This window comes from Elephantulus edwardii, unplaced genomic scaffold, assembly GCF_000299155.1.
Source record: "Elephantulus edwardii isolate Elephantulus edwardi_28Jun2011 unplaced genomic scaffold, EleEdw1.0 scaffold00094, whole genome shotgun sequence".
Lineage (NCBI taxonomy): Eukaryota > Metazoa > Chordata > Mammalia > Macroscelidea > Macroscelididae > Elephantulus > Elephantulus edwardii.
The window spans coordinates 13,030,112-13,048,180 of NW_006399844.1; the positions used below are offsets into that span (position 1 = coordinate 13,030,112).

The window sequence follows — 18,069 nt, forward strand, 5'->3', positions numbered from 1 at the left end:
TGATACATTTAACATCCTCCCACAACTCATCTGGTCTTCGCTCATTAGTGTTCAAGGCCTCAAACCTGTTCCTGAGATGATTCTGAAATTCAGGTGGTATAAAATTAAAGTCATATTTTGGCTCCTGTGGATTCAGTTTAATTTTCCTCAGCTTCAGCTTGAACTTGCATATGAGCAGTTGGTGGTCTGTTCCACAGTCAGCTCCTGGCCTAGTTTTCACAGCTGATACAGAGAAGTAGAATTTAACACAAAACAACAATCAATGTGGCATAGAGGGTTGTTGAATATTCATAAAAGAGAAAATCCCCACGAAAGTATTTTATAAGCCTTTATATTGTCAGTAGTTTATTTTATGATGTAACAGACAGATATACACATGTGTATGGTCATACATATGTAGGGGATAAATCACAGAACACAATTGTGGTTATGGAGTTAAATAAATTCTTCGTCACTTGACAGATCAACTTAGAAAAGATTTGGATAATCATATTAAATAATGTTTATGTCAATGATATGTATTTATATCTAGCTATATCTGATCATCAAACTTTGATCCTTTAAAGAGGACTTTCTGCTTCAAGTGTATGTTGAATATTTCTGTAAAACACTTGTATACTAACTTAGTGGGGTTTTTTGTGATCTTGTTACATCAGAATCATCTTGAAAATTTAAAATGAAGCAAAACAAAGCAGCAAACAAAAAACCCACAAACTTTAAATTTCTATGCCTTAACTATTTGAAAAGTACATGCATAAAGGTATATTTTTTGTTGTTATTATGTGCCTATGACTCACAGCGATCCTATGTACAATAGCTCTGAACCCTGCCCTATCCTGAGCCTGTCTCACTGACTCAGATACACTCCCATTATCTCAGTGTCAATCCATCTCATCTGGGATCTTCCTCTCCTGCACTGTCCCTTCATTCCTCCAAGCATGATATCCTTCTCCAAGGACTAGTCCCTCCTGGCCACGTGCCCAACGTGTGTGAGATGGAGCTTCAAAATCCTTGCCTCCAAGGAGAAAGTTGTTTTAACCCTCTCCAAGACAGACCTATTAATTTTCTTGGAGGTCCATGATATGTTTGGTACTCTCCTCCAGCACCACAGTTCAAATGCAGCAATTCTTCGATCATTCCTAGTCATTGTCTGGCTCTCTGATGCATAGCAAGTAATTGTAAAAACCATGACCTTGATAAGGTGCACCTTAGTCTCCAGACTGACATCCTTGCTCTTTGTCATTTTGAAAAGGTCTCTGACAGCAGACTTTACATATAAATATATAATGTTTAAATGACAATATATGTTTTTCTTTTCTTTCCTTCCCTTTCTAACACAAAAGTTCATTCTATAGAACATAGTGTTGGGGTGTTGTGTGTTTTTTTTTATTTTATTTTGTTATTTTGTGTGTATACTATCAAATTGAAACTGACTGGTCCAGGAGGAGATTGCCCCTTCTTCTCCAGCAGAGCACCTGGTGAATTCAAACTGTACCTCTGGAATTGCAGTGCAGCTTCTTGCCACTAAGTCGCCAGAGCTCCCTGAACAGTGTTTTATAGTTTGCTTCTTTTAATCAAGAGAGCTTCTCAGTTCTTTATCCTTTCTCTACATGTATGCCACTGTATGGATATGAAATAGTTTGATTGATCCCCTATTGATGACCATTGAGCCATTGATAATCGTTTAGTACCACAGTTGGTGCTGCAGTGAATTGCCTTGTACAGTTGCCTCTTTGTACAGAGTAAGAGAAATTCTTCTGAGTCAGAAAAACTTATTGCTGTTGAGACCAGTCAACTCCCAGTGGACCCTGCCCTAGTGGCCTAGTGGTAAGGACCTGTGCTACCAACCCAAAGGCATATAGTTCAAATCCATCAGCTGCTCCATGGAGGAAAGGCGAGCAATCTTCTGTTGTTCAATTTATTGCCTCTGAAAACCCACTGGAGGGTCAGTGATTAGTAAGTTCCACCTCCACAATACACAACAACAAATTGGACAGGAGGAGATTGTGCGTCTTCTTCCGAGCAGCCTCACTTTTGAGTTGGCAGTGCAGTTCCTTGTGGATGAGCCCACTAAGTGAGTTCTCTGAAGTGCCCTCTGTAGGACTGTGTAAATGGGAAACTGTGCCAGCACTGTAAAGAATGCTAGGGTTGTATTGGTTTTGGTGTTTTGTTTTTTGTTTTTCAAAGGCTCTGCAAGTAGACTCAATTGTTAAACACTTGAGTTTTTTTCCAATTTGATGGGGGAAATGGTGTTTTAGTGTCATTTATATTTACAGTCATTATAAATGATGTTGGTGATTTCTTCATATGTTTAAGGACTGCCTGGTTTTACTTTTTGTCAGTGGCTCACAATTTTGATCCTTTCATAATTTGATAGTCACTTAAGTTTCTATTTTTTGAAACAGAAATTCTTGATAGTAGATTGATTTAGGAACCAATTTTTGAGCCACGAAGTTAAAGCCATATTTTTTTCAAGAAAAGAGGTAAGATGTTGGATATATTAACTTTTGACTAGATAATAAAAGCATAATTTAATAACAAAAGAATAGTTTTAAAAACCTCTTAGATATAAGCAATCTCAAACTTTCTTGAAGGATGAGCAGTCTCCTCCTGTGCAATTAACTGCCTCTGAAAACACACTGGGAGGGTCAGCTATGGGTTGGTTCTGACTCGATGGTACACAGCAACACAACAACAAATATTATGTGTGTGTATATGTATATGTGTGTGTATGTGTATGTGTGTTTATATATATGTATGTATATTTATGTGTATATATATGTTGTATCTTCAAATAAATTGGAAATATTGGTATATTTATATGTTGTTGTTGTTGTTGTTATGTGCCATCAAGTTGCAAATCAAACTTTAAAATATATTAGTACATCTATTATAGAATGGCATTTAGGGCTCTTGTACATAGGGTCGCTATGAGTTGCAAGCAACTCAATGGCATGTAGCAACAACAGTACATCTGTTTATCACAACAACAACAACAAAATCAAATTTATCTATCTCACACCTCACCTTATTGCCATTGATTTGGAACTAACTCATAACTGACCCTCCATTGAGTTTCCAAGACTAAATTGCATGGGAAAAGATTGCCCATCTTTCTTCTGAGTTGCAGCTAGTGAATTCGAACTGCCAAAGAGACATGGCTTTGGGTTAACAGTACACCTCCCTATGGACTACGCCATACAGTTTCCAATCAGTTGACCCTGAAAAAAAAATTACCTTTCTAGCATTACATACTAGAACTCATGTGCTCTAGTGGTAAGAATCTGCACTGCAATCCTGAAGGCATGCAGTTCGAATCCACCAGCTGCTCCGCAGGAGGAGAGGCAGTCTCCTCTTGTGCGAGTATTGTTGTATATCTTTGAGTCAGAACTGACTTATAGCTGACACTCCATAGGGTTTTCTGAAGCAGTTAATCACTCAGGAGGAACTGATGGCACACAGCAACAAAAACCAATATTACATATAAAACCTTATTGATTGTGTCCAAAGCCTTAATGATCTCTAAGAAAGAATATTATTTGTGATTGTTAGATAGTAGTATCCGGTTCATATGTCAAACTCCATAAACCAAAGTTTCTATCAAGTTAAGGTCTGACTCAGTGACTTTCCATTGAAGGTGGATCAACAATAATGGAATAAACAGAAAACATTCTCAGAGTCAGAGAGACAATATCTCTCCAGAAGTTTCTAGATCTAGAATGCTTTCAGGCAGATACACCAAATTTCCAAGGAACAGGTTTCATACTATTTAAACTGTTCAAATTAAGATAAAAATATAGAGTTCTGGAAAGATAGCGGCATGCACAGATCGTCATTTTGACTTTCCCCCACAAAATACTACAAGAAACAAAACAAGTAAATGATGCTTGACTTTGAAAGACTCAGCTTTAAAGGACTCAGCTTTGAAAGAGCACAGGAAAGTAGTGGAGAAAGAGCAGGCAAGCACGAATCAGTGAGTCAAGAAGGAAAACTGTCTTATTATTATTATTATTAAATTTTATCAGTTTTAATGAACATTTACAGAGATTTTGGGTTCTCATTCATCATTGTTACACTATTTTCTCTACCCTCCTCCCCAGTTCGTTCTTCTCCCCCCCCCCCGAATGTCTGTTTTAATTATCCAATTGACGCAGTGCTTGTCAAAGCCAGTTCTGATTAATCTCCTTTGTCAGTGTGCCCTTTGCCATTCCCTATCACTCCTCCCTGAGAGAGACTTCACCCTGATTCATAAGGAAAAGGGGATAGCGTATTCTCTTAGCTACTTCCTGCTGAAAAGGGACGCTGTGGGTTTCAGGGTGAAGATCTTCTCTCACTACTCTAAAGGGCCCCTTTGGCAGTAGGAAACACATAGACTATTATGGAGATTGATTTTGGAATTTAGATGCACTGTTATTAATTGTGCTTAGCCGTACATGTTCATATCCTTGAAGATGTATCGAGGAGGTGTTGCAACCTAGAAGTCACAAATTTAACTAACAAGTTAAAAGTACATGAGTCAAAAATTAACAAGCAATAATATTCTGAGTAGAGGTTCTAGTAGTGGCACAAATCAAGTTACAGAGGGAAGGTGGTTCTTAAAATAAAAGGCCTGTAGACTAGCACTTTGTCTATTATAGTGTACAGGGAAAACTGTCTTTTAAAGCCTATTTATGGACAAAGAAGCACTTGTCTGAACAGAATAGGGAAACATTGTGTGGTTTAAAATCAGGGAAGGTGTATGTATACCACGTTGTATTCTTATCCATACCTATTTAATCTGTGTGCTGAGCAAATCATTCAGAAAGCTGGATGATAGGGAGAAGAATGTGGCATCAGGATTGGAGGAGGACTCATCAACAACCTGCATTATGCAGATGGTAACAGTCTTGCTTGCAGACAGTGAAGAAGCTTTGAAGAACTTGCTGCAGAAGATCAAAGACTACAGCTTTCAATATGGATTACATCTCAACATCAAGAAGACCAGAATCTCCACCACTGGACTGATATGCAGCATCGTGCTAGTTGGAGAAAAGATTGAAATTGTCAATGGTTTCATTTTACTTGGATCCACAATGAAAAGCCATGGTAGCAAGTGGTCAAGAAATCTAAAGATGCACTACTTTAGGGAATCTGCTGCCAAGGATCTTTTGGCAAGACACATAATGTGTAAAAGCTTAAGGGGCAGGGTAGGCAGAATTATTAAAAGGATCATGGTAGAGGGTTAGCAGAACAAAGGAGGACCCTCAACAAGATGGATTGACAGACACAATGACTGTAACAGTGGGCTTGACCATGCTGGGGATTGTGAGGACGCAGGATAGGTCAAAGTTCTGACCTGTTGTCCATAGGATCATGGAGTCAGTCAATTTGATGGCACATACATCATCCCCACCCTTACGACTCCCGTTCCCTTCCCCTCCCTTCAGCCATATTGCCATCACATCCTGTGATCTGGGAAGTAGTCCTAGAAAGGAGCCTGCTTTCATTAGTGTCACACCCTTGCCTATCTAAGGAAACAAGGTCTCACTCAAGCTTCCGCTTTAAACTCAACAAGGCAGACCTGACTGGGAGTCTTATTTGGAATATATCAGTATTTCTCCTGCTACACAAGACATTGTTTGAGACAAGCCAACTTGGAAATGAGTGTCATGACGTCTGTTCTCACAGTCAGCACTCTACCTGACTTCTGTGTACTTCAAATGCAGGCCTCTGAAACCAGTAGGGCGAGCATTTTGGAGAATCAGTTGAGATCTTTGTACCACCTTCTGGTCAGCTGCCAAGTCCTGCTGACTGAGGCAGCTGTGAGCTCTCTTCAGTGAGCAAGCTACACCCAAGCCAACCTATTACTGTGATCGCTCTGACAACAATATGGCAGACCTCTTTGGGGTCTGTTTGGAGTGGGTTAGCACCTCTCTCATCCAGACAATGTTGGCAGCAAGGCTTTTGTGAATTTCTCTAGAAAGCCTGTGCGTAGGGTCTGTTTCCCTTTACATCCTGTGGTTCTGGTCCCTGAAGCCAATAGCACAAACCTCTCTGGGAATCATTTAGGTTTATTTTACCCTACTTCTGATTGGTTCTGAGGCCATCCGATTAAGGTGGTGTGCTGGGAAGCAACCTGAAAGATTAGATAGAAACCAGCTAATTTATGTCAATAGGAGAACAACTCAGAAAAGGAGAATGGAGGTGGCTGTACAACTTGAGGAATGTAATCAGTAATCAGTGTAACTAAAGGGTACATATAGGAACATGAATTGGTGTACATTTTCCTGTTTGTATTCTCAATAACATCAAAATAATATTAAAAAGAAAAGACTTGTAGAAAGCCCTCCAATTAATGTAGCAATGTTTAAAAGAGCCTCATGAAAAAAAATCAGACAAATATAATGTAAGCAAAAACAAAACAGAAGATAAAAAAAAAGAATACCAGTATGCCTTAAGAATTTTAAACAAAATACCAATCCCAGCAACTCAAATCTAAGCCATTTCTTAACAGGATAATTCACTGTAGCTACAAAAGAGTTCGTACACCGACCAGGAGGAAGTTGTCTAAACAGAATAAGGGAGCACCGCATGATTTAAAATTAGGATAAGTGTTTGTCAGGGTTGTATCTTTTCTCCATACCTATTTAATCTACATGTGGAGCAAATGATTGGAGAAGCTGCATATATGAAGAAGAAAGTAACATCAGGATTGGAGGAAGACTTATCAACAACCTGTATTATGCAGAGAACACATTATTCTTGCTGAAAGTGAAGACTTGAAGCACTTCCTGCAGAGGATCAAAGATTACAGTCTTCAATATGGATTCTATCTAAACATCAAGACTACAGAACTCTTCCCTATTGAACCAATAGGCAATATCATGCTAGTTGGAGAAAAGATTGAAATTGTCAGTGATTTAATTCTATGTGGATCCACAGTCAACACCCTTGCTAGCAGCAAGATGTGATGCACTGGAGAAACCTGCTGTCAAGGATCTCTCTAGAGTTCTAAAGAGCAAGGATGTCAGTTAAAGGATTAAGGTGCACCTAATCCAAGCCTTGGCATTTTCAGTTGCTTCCTGCATTGAATATTGAAGACAGAAGAATTGATGTCTTTTAATTGTGCTGTTGGAGAAGAGTATTGAATATAACATGGACTGCCAAAAGAACAAACAAGTCTAGCTTGAAGGACGTGTGACTAGAACGCTCCTTAGGAGCAAGGATGGTGAAACTTTGTCTCACTGCACTTAGGCATATTTTTAGGAGAAACTAGAGAGAGACACCGTGTTGAGAAAGATAGTCTGTGAAAGAGAAGACGACCCTCAACGAGATGGACTGATGCTGGACTATTATGATGGGTTTGGCCATGACAGGGATCATCAGGATGGTGTAGGATAGAGCGAGATTCACATTTGTTGTTTACAGGGTCTTTATGAATTGTAGTCAACTCGACGGCACCTAACAACAACAGCAACAACAAAGAAAATGTTATTTTAAGTTTCAAAAATGGTTAACATTAGGAAATTATTATTCCATACAAAACCAAAGCCTAATTTGAGGTGTTAGTGGTGGTGGTGGTGGTGGTTTTCTATAGGAAGGGCTACTATAGGTAATAAACTTTTTTGTTACTTGAAGATAGAAAGCAGTTAATACGAATTTCCTATTCTTATTCCTGTTCTTACACTTACTCGTTTTCTACCTATTGTGGATGTTAGGTTGAGTCATAATGCTGGAGAGGAAAGAAAAGGCTATATACATATGTATAGATGCTTTAGAAGCTTGGATTTTATTCTTAAAAGGGAGAACTGTGGAAGGATAGATATTATGACCACATTTGCATTATAGAAAGATCACTCTGACTCAAGCTAAAAAATAGCTTGGAGAAAGGCAAGATAAAAGGAAAAAAAAGTTAGGAGGTTGCAGTTAGGAGCCAGACCACCAGATTGAATAATGTGAAAGTGTGCAGTCCCCCCACCCCCACGCTGTGCAATGCAATAGCCGCAGTGAGACCTGAACCACAGTGACTGGCACTGAAAGAAAGTGGGTGGAAAACTTCAAAACACCTGGGGAAAACTGGCACTAAGAATGACAGCCCAAAATGCCAACCAATCGGAGACAGATTTACTGCTGATGAAATGTAAATAAGGGTACACTTTCAAAAAAGGAGTTAAAATAAAAATGCTAAGATCCTAAAAAGATCAAGACTGATCTATAAAAAAGAGAATAAGTTATGACATAGATGAATGAATCAAGAATACACAGGTAGGAAGAGCACTGTTATGCTGAGGGGATTGAAACTAATGTCACATAACAAAAGATATATAAGTGAATGTATGGGCAACTAGTTTGCTATGTAACCTGTTATCAAAACTACAAGAAAAAGAACACACAGTTCTTAAAAGAAAATAAATTACAGTTATTGAAAATAAAAAAGTTGTGGTAATTAAAAACAAAACACATGGGATAAAAGCTAGTCTGTTCATAGAATATGTTAGACCCTGGTGTTTATCTTAGAGGGGTTCTGGGAGGAAAGGATACAGAGACTTGTGGGGAAGAAATATCCAAAGAGGTGATAGCTGAGAATATTTTAGAACTAAAGAAAGCACACGTCATGATGTGGAGCATAATTTTAAAACAGAAACAATGCTCTATCCGCTTTGAAGTGAAGCATCCCCCCCCCCCCGCCAAATAAAGATAAAAGCTAACAGATACAAAAAGATACCTGACGATAAAGAGAGTGTATCTATGAAATGAAAACATTGGTGGTGCAGTGGTAGAATGTTGCTTTCCCTTCAGGAGACCTTGATTTGATTCCCAGCCCAGCTCATGTGCAGTCCCTACCCATCTGTCAGTGGAAGCTTGCTTGTTGCTATTGTAACAGAGCGAGTCCCCAAAAAGATCACCTGGCCAATTAGCCAAATTAACAAAGTTTATTCCACGTTCGAACTGGGGCCCTCATGGACTGAAACAGCAGCATCCATGTGAGAGAGAGCCCCGAGACAAAGCCAGCCTTTTCTTTTATACCTTTTTAAATTCTTTGTCTAACTAATTGAGCTATGGTTGGCTATTTAGAGCAGCTGGTATAATGGCTTGCATTCGATTTGTTGACCATTGCGCAGGGGGGTAGCCTGGAGACTTGTTGGGGTCTGATTGGTGAGTAGTTATCTTTAGGTACAGGAATGTGGGGAAGTTTTTTATGCCTTTACAAAGAAGAACATTTTGCCTCTATATGAGATAAGGTAGCCACGCAGGCAGAAGGAGGGGGAAGGAGGGGGAACAATGCACTTGGTCTGAAGGAGGAGGGGCAGAGGTAGCTGCACTTTAGCATAAGCTGAAGTTTGATTCTTACAGCTATGACGTCAGCTTTGTTCCAGTGGAGCTCGAGACTAACATCGGCTGTGAAGAAATTCCTGATAGTCTACTCTTGAAAAATCAGCCAATGAAAATTCTTTGGAGGGAAAAATAGACTAATTCTATTGTTCATGGAGCCTTTGAATTGTGGTGTTGGCAAAGACTGCTGATTATCCCATGAACTACCAACAGAACAAACAAATCTCTCTTGCAGAAAGTGCAGCCAAGGTTCTTCTTAGAGGCAAGGATGGTGAACGTTTGTATCACATACTTTAGACTTATTGTCAGGAGGGACCATTCTCAGGAGAAGGACACAGTGCTGGGAAAGGTGGAAGGTCAGAGAAGGGGTAGACCTTAAGCCAGATGATTGACACAGTGACTGTAACAGTGGACTCAAGGATGTTGGATTTGGTGAGAATGGTTCAGGATTAGGGACAAAGTTCCAAATCATATTGTCTCTGTGAGTCGTAGTTGACTTGACAGCACCTCACAACAACAACAGTGTGAATCAGAGCTGACTTGAGAGTGGCTAACAAGAGCAATAATCTATAAAGTAGTAGCAATTAGACTGAAAATACATTTCTCCTCTATTCTATTTGGAAGACAGTGTGATACTACTTTTAAAGTTGTAGAAAAAAAGAGGGGGGTAAAATTTTAAAATGAAATTGTATATTCAGAAAAACTATCAGTAAAGACAAAAGAAAACTGATTTCTGATGTAAAGAAATGAAAATAATATGCCACTCACAGACCATTTCTGAAAGAGTTAAGGATGAACTTCATCCAGAAAATAAATGAATTTAGAGAAAAGATGCAATTAAAAAGTACCAATAAATAAGTAAACTGCATTGGTATATCTAATTATGCTGTTGTTGCTGATTGCCTTCGAGTTGAGCACGATTCATAGTGACCCTATGAACAAAAGGCTGGAAGCCCCTCAACAACTATCAAGATTTATCAAATAGATGAGAAGAACGAAGTAATAGTGCGTGTGTGTTTAAAAGAAGATGGAACTACGACAGAAATAGAAGGATAATGTAAAGGAAAACTTCTCAGTTGTCGATTGGATTGTTGCTATCTACAGAGTTTCCATTCGGTGATGTTTTGGAAATATATCCAGACTGGTCTTCCTAGTTTATCATGGTCTGGAAGGTCTTATGAAGCTTGCCCAGTGGAAACCCATGAGGTGCATTGGCCGGGCCTCACACATGGAAGGTGAGAATTCTACCACTAAACCACCACTGCCTCAAAAAAAAAAAAAAAGGAAAAGACATAGTGTCGATTTTTTAAAAAAAAGCCAGACTACTTAATAGGTGAAATAGCTAAATCCTCAATAGACAAAAAGGAAAAAAATTTGACACATCTCTCAGATGGATCAAGCAGATAGAAACATTATGAGCTAATGAATAAGAACAATGTCATGAACACAGATTTCTCCAACAATTGAAAAAGACCCATTCTTTTCAAACCTACATGGGAAATGGAAAAAAAGTTCATGTTTAATCAGCAAATTTTAACTATATCATAAACATCATATTCTTTACATGTAAGTCAATTAAAATAGAATTCAACAATTAAAAGATTGGAAAAAAACAACCTTGCACATTTAGAAAATTGGGAATAAAAAGGAATCCCTTTTAAATAACTCATGGACCACAGAGGAAATCATAGAAGAACTGACAAAATATTTAGCACTAAGCAGCAATGAAAATACTACCTATCAAAATGTGTGGGATGTAGTTAAAGTAGTACTTGTGGAGAAATGCTGAACTTTAAGTGCACTAATCAAAATGAAGACCAAATGAGTAAGCATGAAGCCTAGAAGTTAGAAATAGAATTGTAGGATATCACCAAAGAAAACAGAAGGCAGGAAATGGAAAAAGTCAAGAATGGTGCTAGTGAAGCAAAAGTAAAAAAGTAACAGATTATTAGCCAATGAAAAGCTGTTTGTTTGAAGAAACTAAAAAGAAGAAAAGAGTACAAATAAGATTTTCTGGGTGAGAATTCTACCACTGAATCACTGGGGCCTTGAGAGAGAGCAAACATTAAAACTCCAAACACAGTCTTGAATTAAAAAATAGAAAAGCAAAAAAAAAAAAAAGAAAAAGAGAAACAGAAATATAGGAGAAATAGCCAAATCCTTAACCGACAGGTGGATTTTGACGTAGCTCGCAGAAACTCCTGAATCAAACACACATATATTTTTTTAGTATATAGAATATTAATCATTTGCATATGACTAAAATTATGAGCATATAGTATTATAATAATAAGAGACACAACTTTAGAAAGAGAGAATATCTCAAGATAATACCATGGACAACTAATTTTATACCAATGTGTTTGGGGAATAGTTGTACAGGAAAGCAAAAATGACTAAAATCGACTCAATAAAGAGAAGAAAACCTAACCATTCACCATTAAAGCACTAAATTGATAATCAAAAGTATTGTCCGTCCCCATCAAAATCAGCAAGCATTTCACAGGTAAATTTTAACAAACATTTAAGAAACATAATTCCTGTATTATCCAAGCTATTTCAAAAGATAAGAACTTACCTGGGGGGGAAAGAAAGTTATGTTGCAATTTTATGAGACTGGAGTAATACCTTCATATTAAAGCTTGTCAAGAACAGTATAAGAAAAATGGCCATTGTTGCTATTGAACATAAATATGAAAATGTAAATATTAATACATTAAATTTAGCAAGATATTAAAAACAATACATCAGAATCAAGTAGACACTTCCTCATGGAATGAAAATATGGTTAAACAGAATTATAATCCACCAGGGAAACAGATTAAAAACCACATGATTATCTCAGCAGATGCAGAAAAGCATTTGGTAAAACTCAATGCTTTCATAATGTGCTAGATGAATCCGGGGAGCTGGCTAAATTTAGAGACTTATGGTGAATCCCTTTATAAAGCACATTTTCATCCTATTTATATTTTGAGTGAATCCAGATTTTCAAATATTAGCTTTTCTTTTTTCATAGAGGTTCAATTATGTCAGAACCCAAATATATCCAGAAAAATGTACCCAGTTCTTTGGATGAACACAAAAACTCGACAACCCCCCCCCCCCAAAATAATGATGGTGTTGAAGGCAGTAATTTGCATTTCTCGGGAATATTTCAGTTGCAGACACACTTATGGGAGATTCCTTAAGTATTCCCCTCCCCTGGGGTACCTAAATTATTGTTGTTGTTAGTTGCCACTGTGTCATCGATAACCCTTTGTGACTCCTTGTGTATAGAGTAGAACTGCTCTATAAGGCTTTCAAGACTCTACCTTGTCTTCTGAGGCATCTCTTGGTGGGTTTGAGCTGTACATTTTAAAAAAAAAAATTTAAATTTGATTTTGTGTGTGTACCATCAAATCGGATCTTAGTGGTACAGGCGGAGATTGTCCCTCCTTCTCCAGCAGAACATCTGGTGGATTTGTACCGTGCACCTCTGGGATTGCAGTGCAGCTTCCTGCCATTAGGCCACCAGAGCTCCCTTGAGCTGTACATTTTTTAGGTAGTAAATAAGAACATAACCATTTGTACCACTCAGAGCTCTGATGGCTTAGTCCATAGTGAGTTGTGCTGTTAGTTAAAAAAAAAAAAACAAAACTGTGTGTCTCTAGTGGTTTGAATCTACCATTAGCTCTGCAGGAGGAAGATGAGTGTGTGTTGTTAGGATTCACAGCCTTGGAGACATGATTGCAGTGAGTTTGGGTTGTTTGAAAACAACAAACATACTGTTATTCTAGAGTTCATTCTAAATCATGCGGACGCTCCATTGGATACACCTAAGCATGATGTAACAGTCTCATCTTTCTCCCTCAAAATGGCTTAGCAGCCCAACACATAACCCACTACACTACCAGCACCCTTTCAGTTGTGCCACCCCAGGATATGCAAGAAGGATTCCATCCCTAACCTCCGGTTGTTACTGTTGAGTTGGAAACAATTCATAAATGACCCTCCAGTGGATTTTCAGGGGCAGTAAATCACACAGGAGGAGGAGACCGCCCATCCTTCCCCCCAGAGCAGCTGGTAGATTCAAACCATGTGCTTTTAGGATTGCAGCACAGCTTCTTACTGACCAGAGCTCCCTTATTTGACTTGTTGTTATTGTGGTTGTTAAGTGCTGTTGAGTATGGCTCATAGCGACTGTATGAACAAAAGATCTGAATCCTGTCGTTTCTCTAGTATCCATAGGGTTTTCAAAGGCCTGTTATTTAAGAATCCTGCTTCCAGGTCTGTCTTAATCTGGGAGCCATACCAAACCCTCTCCACTATGAGTAACCTAGTGGCCTTTAACACACCAGTGGTACAACTTTCAGTATCACAACATACTGACTGACAAATGCTTCATCAGACAGAACAGTTTCTCCCAAACACAATTAACAGTAGAAGGGCCCAGCTGAGTTTTAAATACAAAGGTCCGCCCATCAGGTCCTGATTGATTTAAACAAGGGGCTTCCAGCTCACTGCTGATTGTTCACTAAGTACAGAAGACAAATTAGCTACACTTGATTGTTAATAAAATAAAAAACAACCAACCAACCAATCAGTTTACACCTGACTTTCAGTTAAATCAAAACAACCTTCTAGTTATTTGACTAGTTGAGTGAAATGAACTATATTTGGTTCTACAAAGACAGGAAACAAGATGCACTGACCACTGTGGCCTAATGTGATCTCCGATCCCTTCTTCATTCACTCAGTTTCTCATGGACACCTTTTCTCACTTTCCTCTCCCTGTACAGGTCTAAAGTGAAGACAGTGCATGAGCGGATTCCTTTGGCCGGACTCGGCAAGTTGCCCAGTGTCCCTCAGATTGCAAAGGTAAAAACAGGCCCCTCATACATACAGCCCACGGCTGGCCTTTGGGTGAGAGCATAAGATTGCCCTGGATAGCTCCTGTCCCTGGTCCTTGTCTGCATGGTTAGGGATGTGAGAAGGGCTGTTGGGAGACATCTTATGCTCCCTCCACCATCCCTATTTCATCCTTCCTGCTGATGTTGCTGAGGGACCAGCATCACCAGCATCCCAGGTCATTCTCAGCTAGCTCAGGAGACACGAGAAATGCAAAGATAGGGGAGTAGATTGGGAATCACCAGAGCAGCCTTCACAGTAGAGAAAAGCCTGAGTTGGATTGAGAGATGGCCATGCCATTGATCCAAAATAAAACCTTTCTAGGCATAAGGACCAGTCAGTTGTTGGGGAGACCGTATCACTGGTCTAGGATACTAGGAACCTGGGACCAAGCTGGGGAAAAGGGAAGTTGTCCAGGTTGGATTGGCTTGGTGCTCTGGATGTCAGATACCTAAAGTGAGAGGTGGAGTGAATAGCTTTGTACCATTTGGGACTAGCATAGAAAGAGGTAGCTTCGTCTTTACTTTCTCCATCCCTACCTTTCTCAGGAAACTTCAACAAGTTTAGTCAGTTTACCTGGGCACATGTTAGTGACCAGCAGAGTTGAGATTTGAACCCAGGCCCCAACCCATTGTGTGTCTTGCCTCCCTTGCTGCTTCCTGTTGATAGGGAGAGAAGCCTGGTTGTACTCTCAGGACATAACCCCTGAGCTGTGTGTTTCTCTTCCCATGCAGGCTTTCTGTGATGATGCATTGGGGCTGAAATTTAACCCTGTCCTGTACCCCAAGGTGAGCTCTTCCTGTTCTTCTGTTTTGCTTGGGTCTTTGCAGCTTAGTATGAGTTTGCACACCTGTGACTCACTGGGAGGTTCCCTGCATCTTCATGGGCTTTGTGGGGGTCTCCATGATAAGCTTATCCACTCCTTCATAAATGGTCATCTGGAGTCATCCTGGATTGTCTATCAGCTTGTTTGTTTGTTGAACAGGGAAAATGTAGCAGCACCTTAGTTTCTCTGCTTTGAACCAGTTCTGTCTACCGAAGGCCAGCTGGGTGGAGAGGATCCTGTCTGTGGCTGGAGGGCTGGTGCAGGTGTCTTCTGCCATCATGGAGATTAGAGATGGCCAAGGCAGAAACCTATCAAGAAATAAAAGGCCAGCCAGCCATTCCCTGCTCCGAAGTCCCCCGGCTCCAACCTTGGTTAATTAATTGGCTAGCCATTTGAATCCACCAGTGGCGCCATGGAAGGAGGATTGGCAGCCTCTTCGCATATGATTTACAGTGTTGGCTGAAGGCTTGGCTATAAGTCTGTTCTAACTGGAGGGCAAGGAGTTTGAGATTTTTGTTTTTGTTTTTAAGTTGTTACTGCTTTCCTAAGGATGTGGCCAGATCTTAACTCCCTGCTCTGGTGTGGACTTGTGGGTGGAGAAAAGAGAAACAATAACAAAACAAATCCATTCAAGAGTAGTAACAGCAAGGCAGGATTTAAATCACCTTTGTTAGCAAATTGCTTTAAGCTGACCACAGAAAAGACCCAGGGCTTTCATTGCCTTTTTATGAACGGGCAGAGTCTGGGAGAGAAATCTCAGAGCCTTGCTTTGAAGTTTCCTGCTGTGGCTCGTGGCTCTGGCCACTGAGACCTGCTCAGAGTCAGTTCTCTGAGCTGGGATCTGTGAGAGACATTTGTTGTGGAGAAGAGAGGCCAGTGTTCTGGCTGGGACATAAAAAACTCCCAGTAATAAATGCTGACATGCTCCTAATTGACATATTGTTTTGTGCCATCAAGTCAGAACCGACTCATAGCTGACCCTCCAGTGGAATTTCAGAGGCATTAAACTGCACAGAAGATTATACATCTTTCTCTCACAGAGCAGGACTCTTAGAAAGACTTGCTGATCTAGTCTATCCCACCAGTGTTTGAAATACCGGAAGGATCACCCATGGTGGACAGGTTTTTGTGGTGCTCCCAGACAAAGACTGAATAGGAAGGAAGGCCTGGAGGTCCGGGTCAGAAAATTAGCCAGTGAAAATCCTATGGGTCACAACAGAATATTGCCCAATATGGTGCTGGATGATGGAGCCCTTGTTTGGAAGATGCAAAAGAAAAATGGCTACAGCAGTGGAGTCAAGTCGGCCAAGGACTGTGAAGCAGATGGCAACATTCTGTTCTGTTGCATGTGAAGTTACCACGGGTTAAGGCAGATTGGTAGTCGCAGCTATAGCTACAGTAACATCATTTATCCAGATGCAGTTGATATGTTAATAACATCTCTCCCTTGAGCAGAGCATGTGCCAAAGCCCATCTCTCAGATGCCTCTTTTTAACCATTTTAGTATCTATAGGCACTTTAACATGCTGCACTCCCCTGATCATTTTCCGTCAGGCAAACCGACTCTGCCTTTATAATTAAAACTGAATTAGTGAGGTTTAATCAAACATACAGCCTTATAAGAACAGTTTAGCTTAACTGCAAATTTGGCAAATTTTGTTGTCAAATTGTATGTACTGACAGAACCCCATGGTGTTTATTTGCATCACTCTCTATAACTTGGAAGGCCTCTGGCCCCTATAATAATGACGGAACAGTGATATTTTCATGTTTTCTATGTTTGAAGGACTGCTTGGTACAACTGGGACATTGATCTGGGTGGCATGTGTGGTGTGTGTTCAGAATTCTCAGGGTTTCAAGTGTTTCTTGGAAGATGTCCACAGTTTGGAGCCTGTCCATGGCAGGACAGCTGTTCTTTTCTTTGACTCATCCTGAGCACAAGTGGAGGGCTTCCTCCCAGGTCTGTGGCCATGTTCTAACTGTGGAGGCTGAGAAAAGTCCGTTTCCTCTGGCAGCTAAAAACCTCACAGCACTCACCCACTTACTGCCTTCAAGTTGGGTCAGACTCCTAGTGACCTTTCATCAAATTTCTAAGGTGGTCAGTTTTTATGAGCGTTGACTGCCCATCTTTCTCCCATGGAGTAGCTGGTGGATTTAAACTGCTAGCTTTTTTATAAGCAGCCATAATGCCAGCAAGGTCCCTTAAAGGCTTAAAGAGATGTACAGTTGGTGGCCACATACGTGACCAGATTCCTCCTTTTTTTACAGATGATATTTTAGGGTTCTCTTGAGAAACAGAACCAGTGAAAACCAGATTCTGTCTGTCATGTGACAGACTGGAGACCTCTGCAGGCTGGTGTCCCAGGATCTGTAGGTCAGGTCATGGGAAGAGTGCAGAGTTGAGAGAGAAAGAGAAGCACCTAAAAGAACTATTTCATAGTTTGAATGCAGACCACATCCTAAGAGACTCCCCTTTTCACTGAATGATTTTTTCATTAGGTGCTTTGTTGTTATGTACTACAGAGTCAGAACCGACTCATAGTTGATTCTCCAGAGGGTTTTCAATCACACAGGAGACCGCCCATCTGTCTCCGATGGAGCAGCTAGTGGATTCAGACTGTGTGCCTTTGGGTTGGCAGTGTAACTCCTTACCACTAAGCCACCAGAGCTCCTTTACGTTAGATTAGATTATATTATGGAAGATGATTCCAATGCAGGTAATTACAAATAGCAACTAGGTAAGAGTGACTGGTAACAATAGCTTAGCCAAGCTGACACTTAAAATTAGCCTTCACAAGGGGTCTCCTGACAACTTCCAAAATCTCTTTCCCAACAAGTGGACTCTACATATAGATGATGATATTGATGTCAATTGCTCTCTGCCCAGCACTTTATGTGCCTGATTTCAATGAAGCATCACAACCTCACATTTCCAGATAATGGAGGAGAAATGTAGGCTCAACCGAATGTACAGAGTAAGAGCAGAAGATTTAAACTACAGTGTAGTATTTCTGAACCCTGGATGACAGATCTCTGAAGAG

The 18,069-nt window shown here is 40.0% G+C and overlaps 1 protein-coding gene across 1 annotated transcript in view; it reads left to right on the plus strand.

Annotated features, from left to right (window-relative positions):
• The window catches only part of RAP1GAP2 (RAP1 GTPase activating protein 2), a 281,330-nt gene that overhangs the window by 203,045 nt on the left and 60,216 nt on the right, over positions 1-18,069 (plus strand). Inside the window, exons 9-10 of the mRNA XM_006891040.1 lie at positions 14,094-14,172; positions 14,937-14,990. Coding sequence (XP_006891102.1) covers positions 14,094-14,172; positions 14,937-14,990 — 133 coding nt within the window. The remainder of the gene's footprint in view (positions 1-14,093; positions 14,173-14,936; positions 14,991-18,069) is intronic.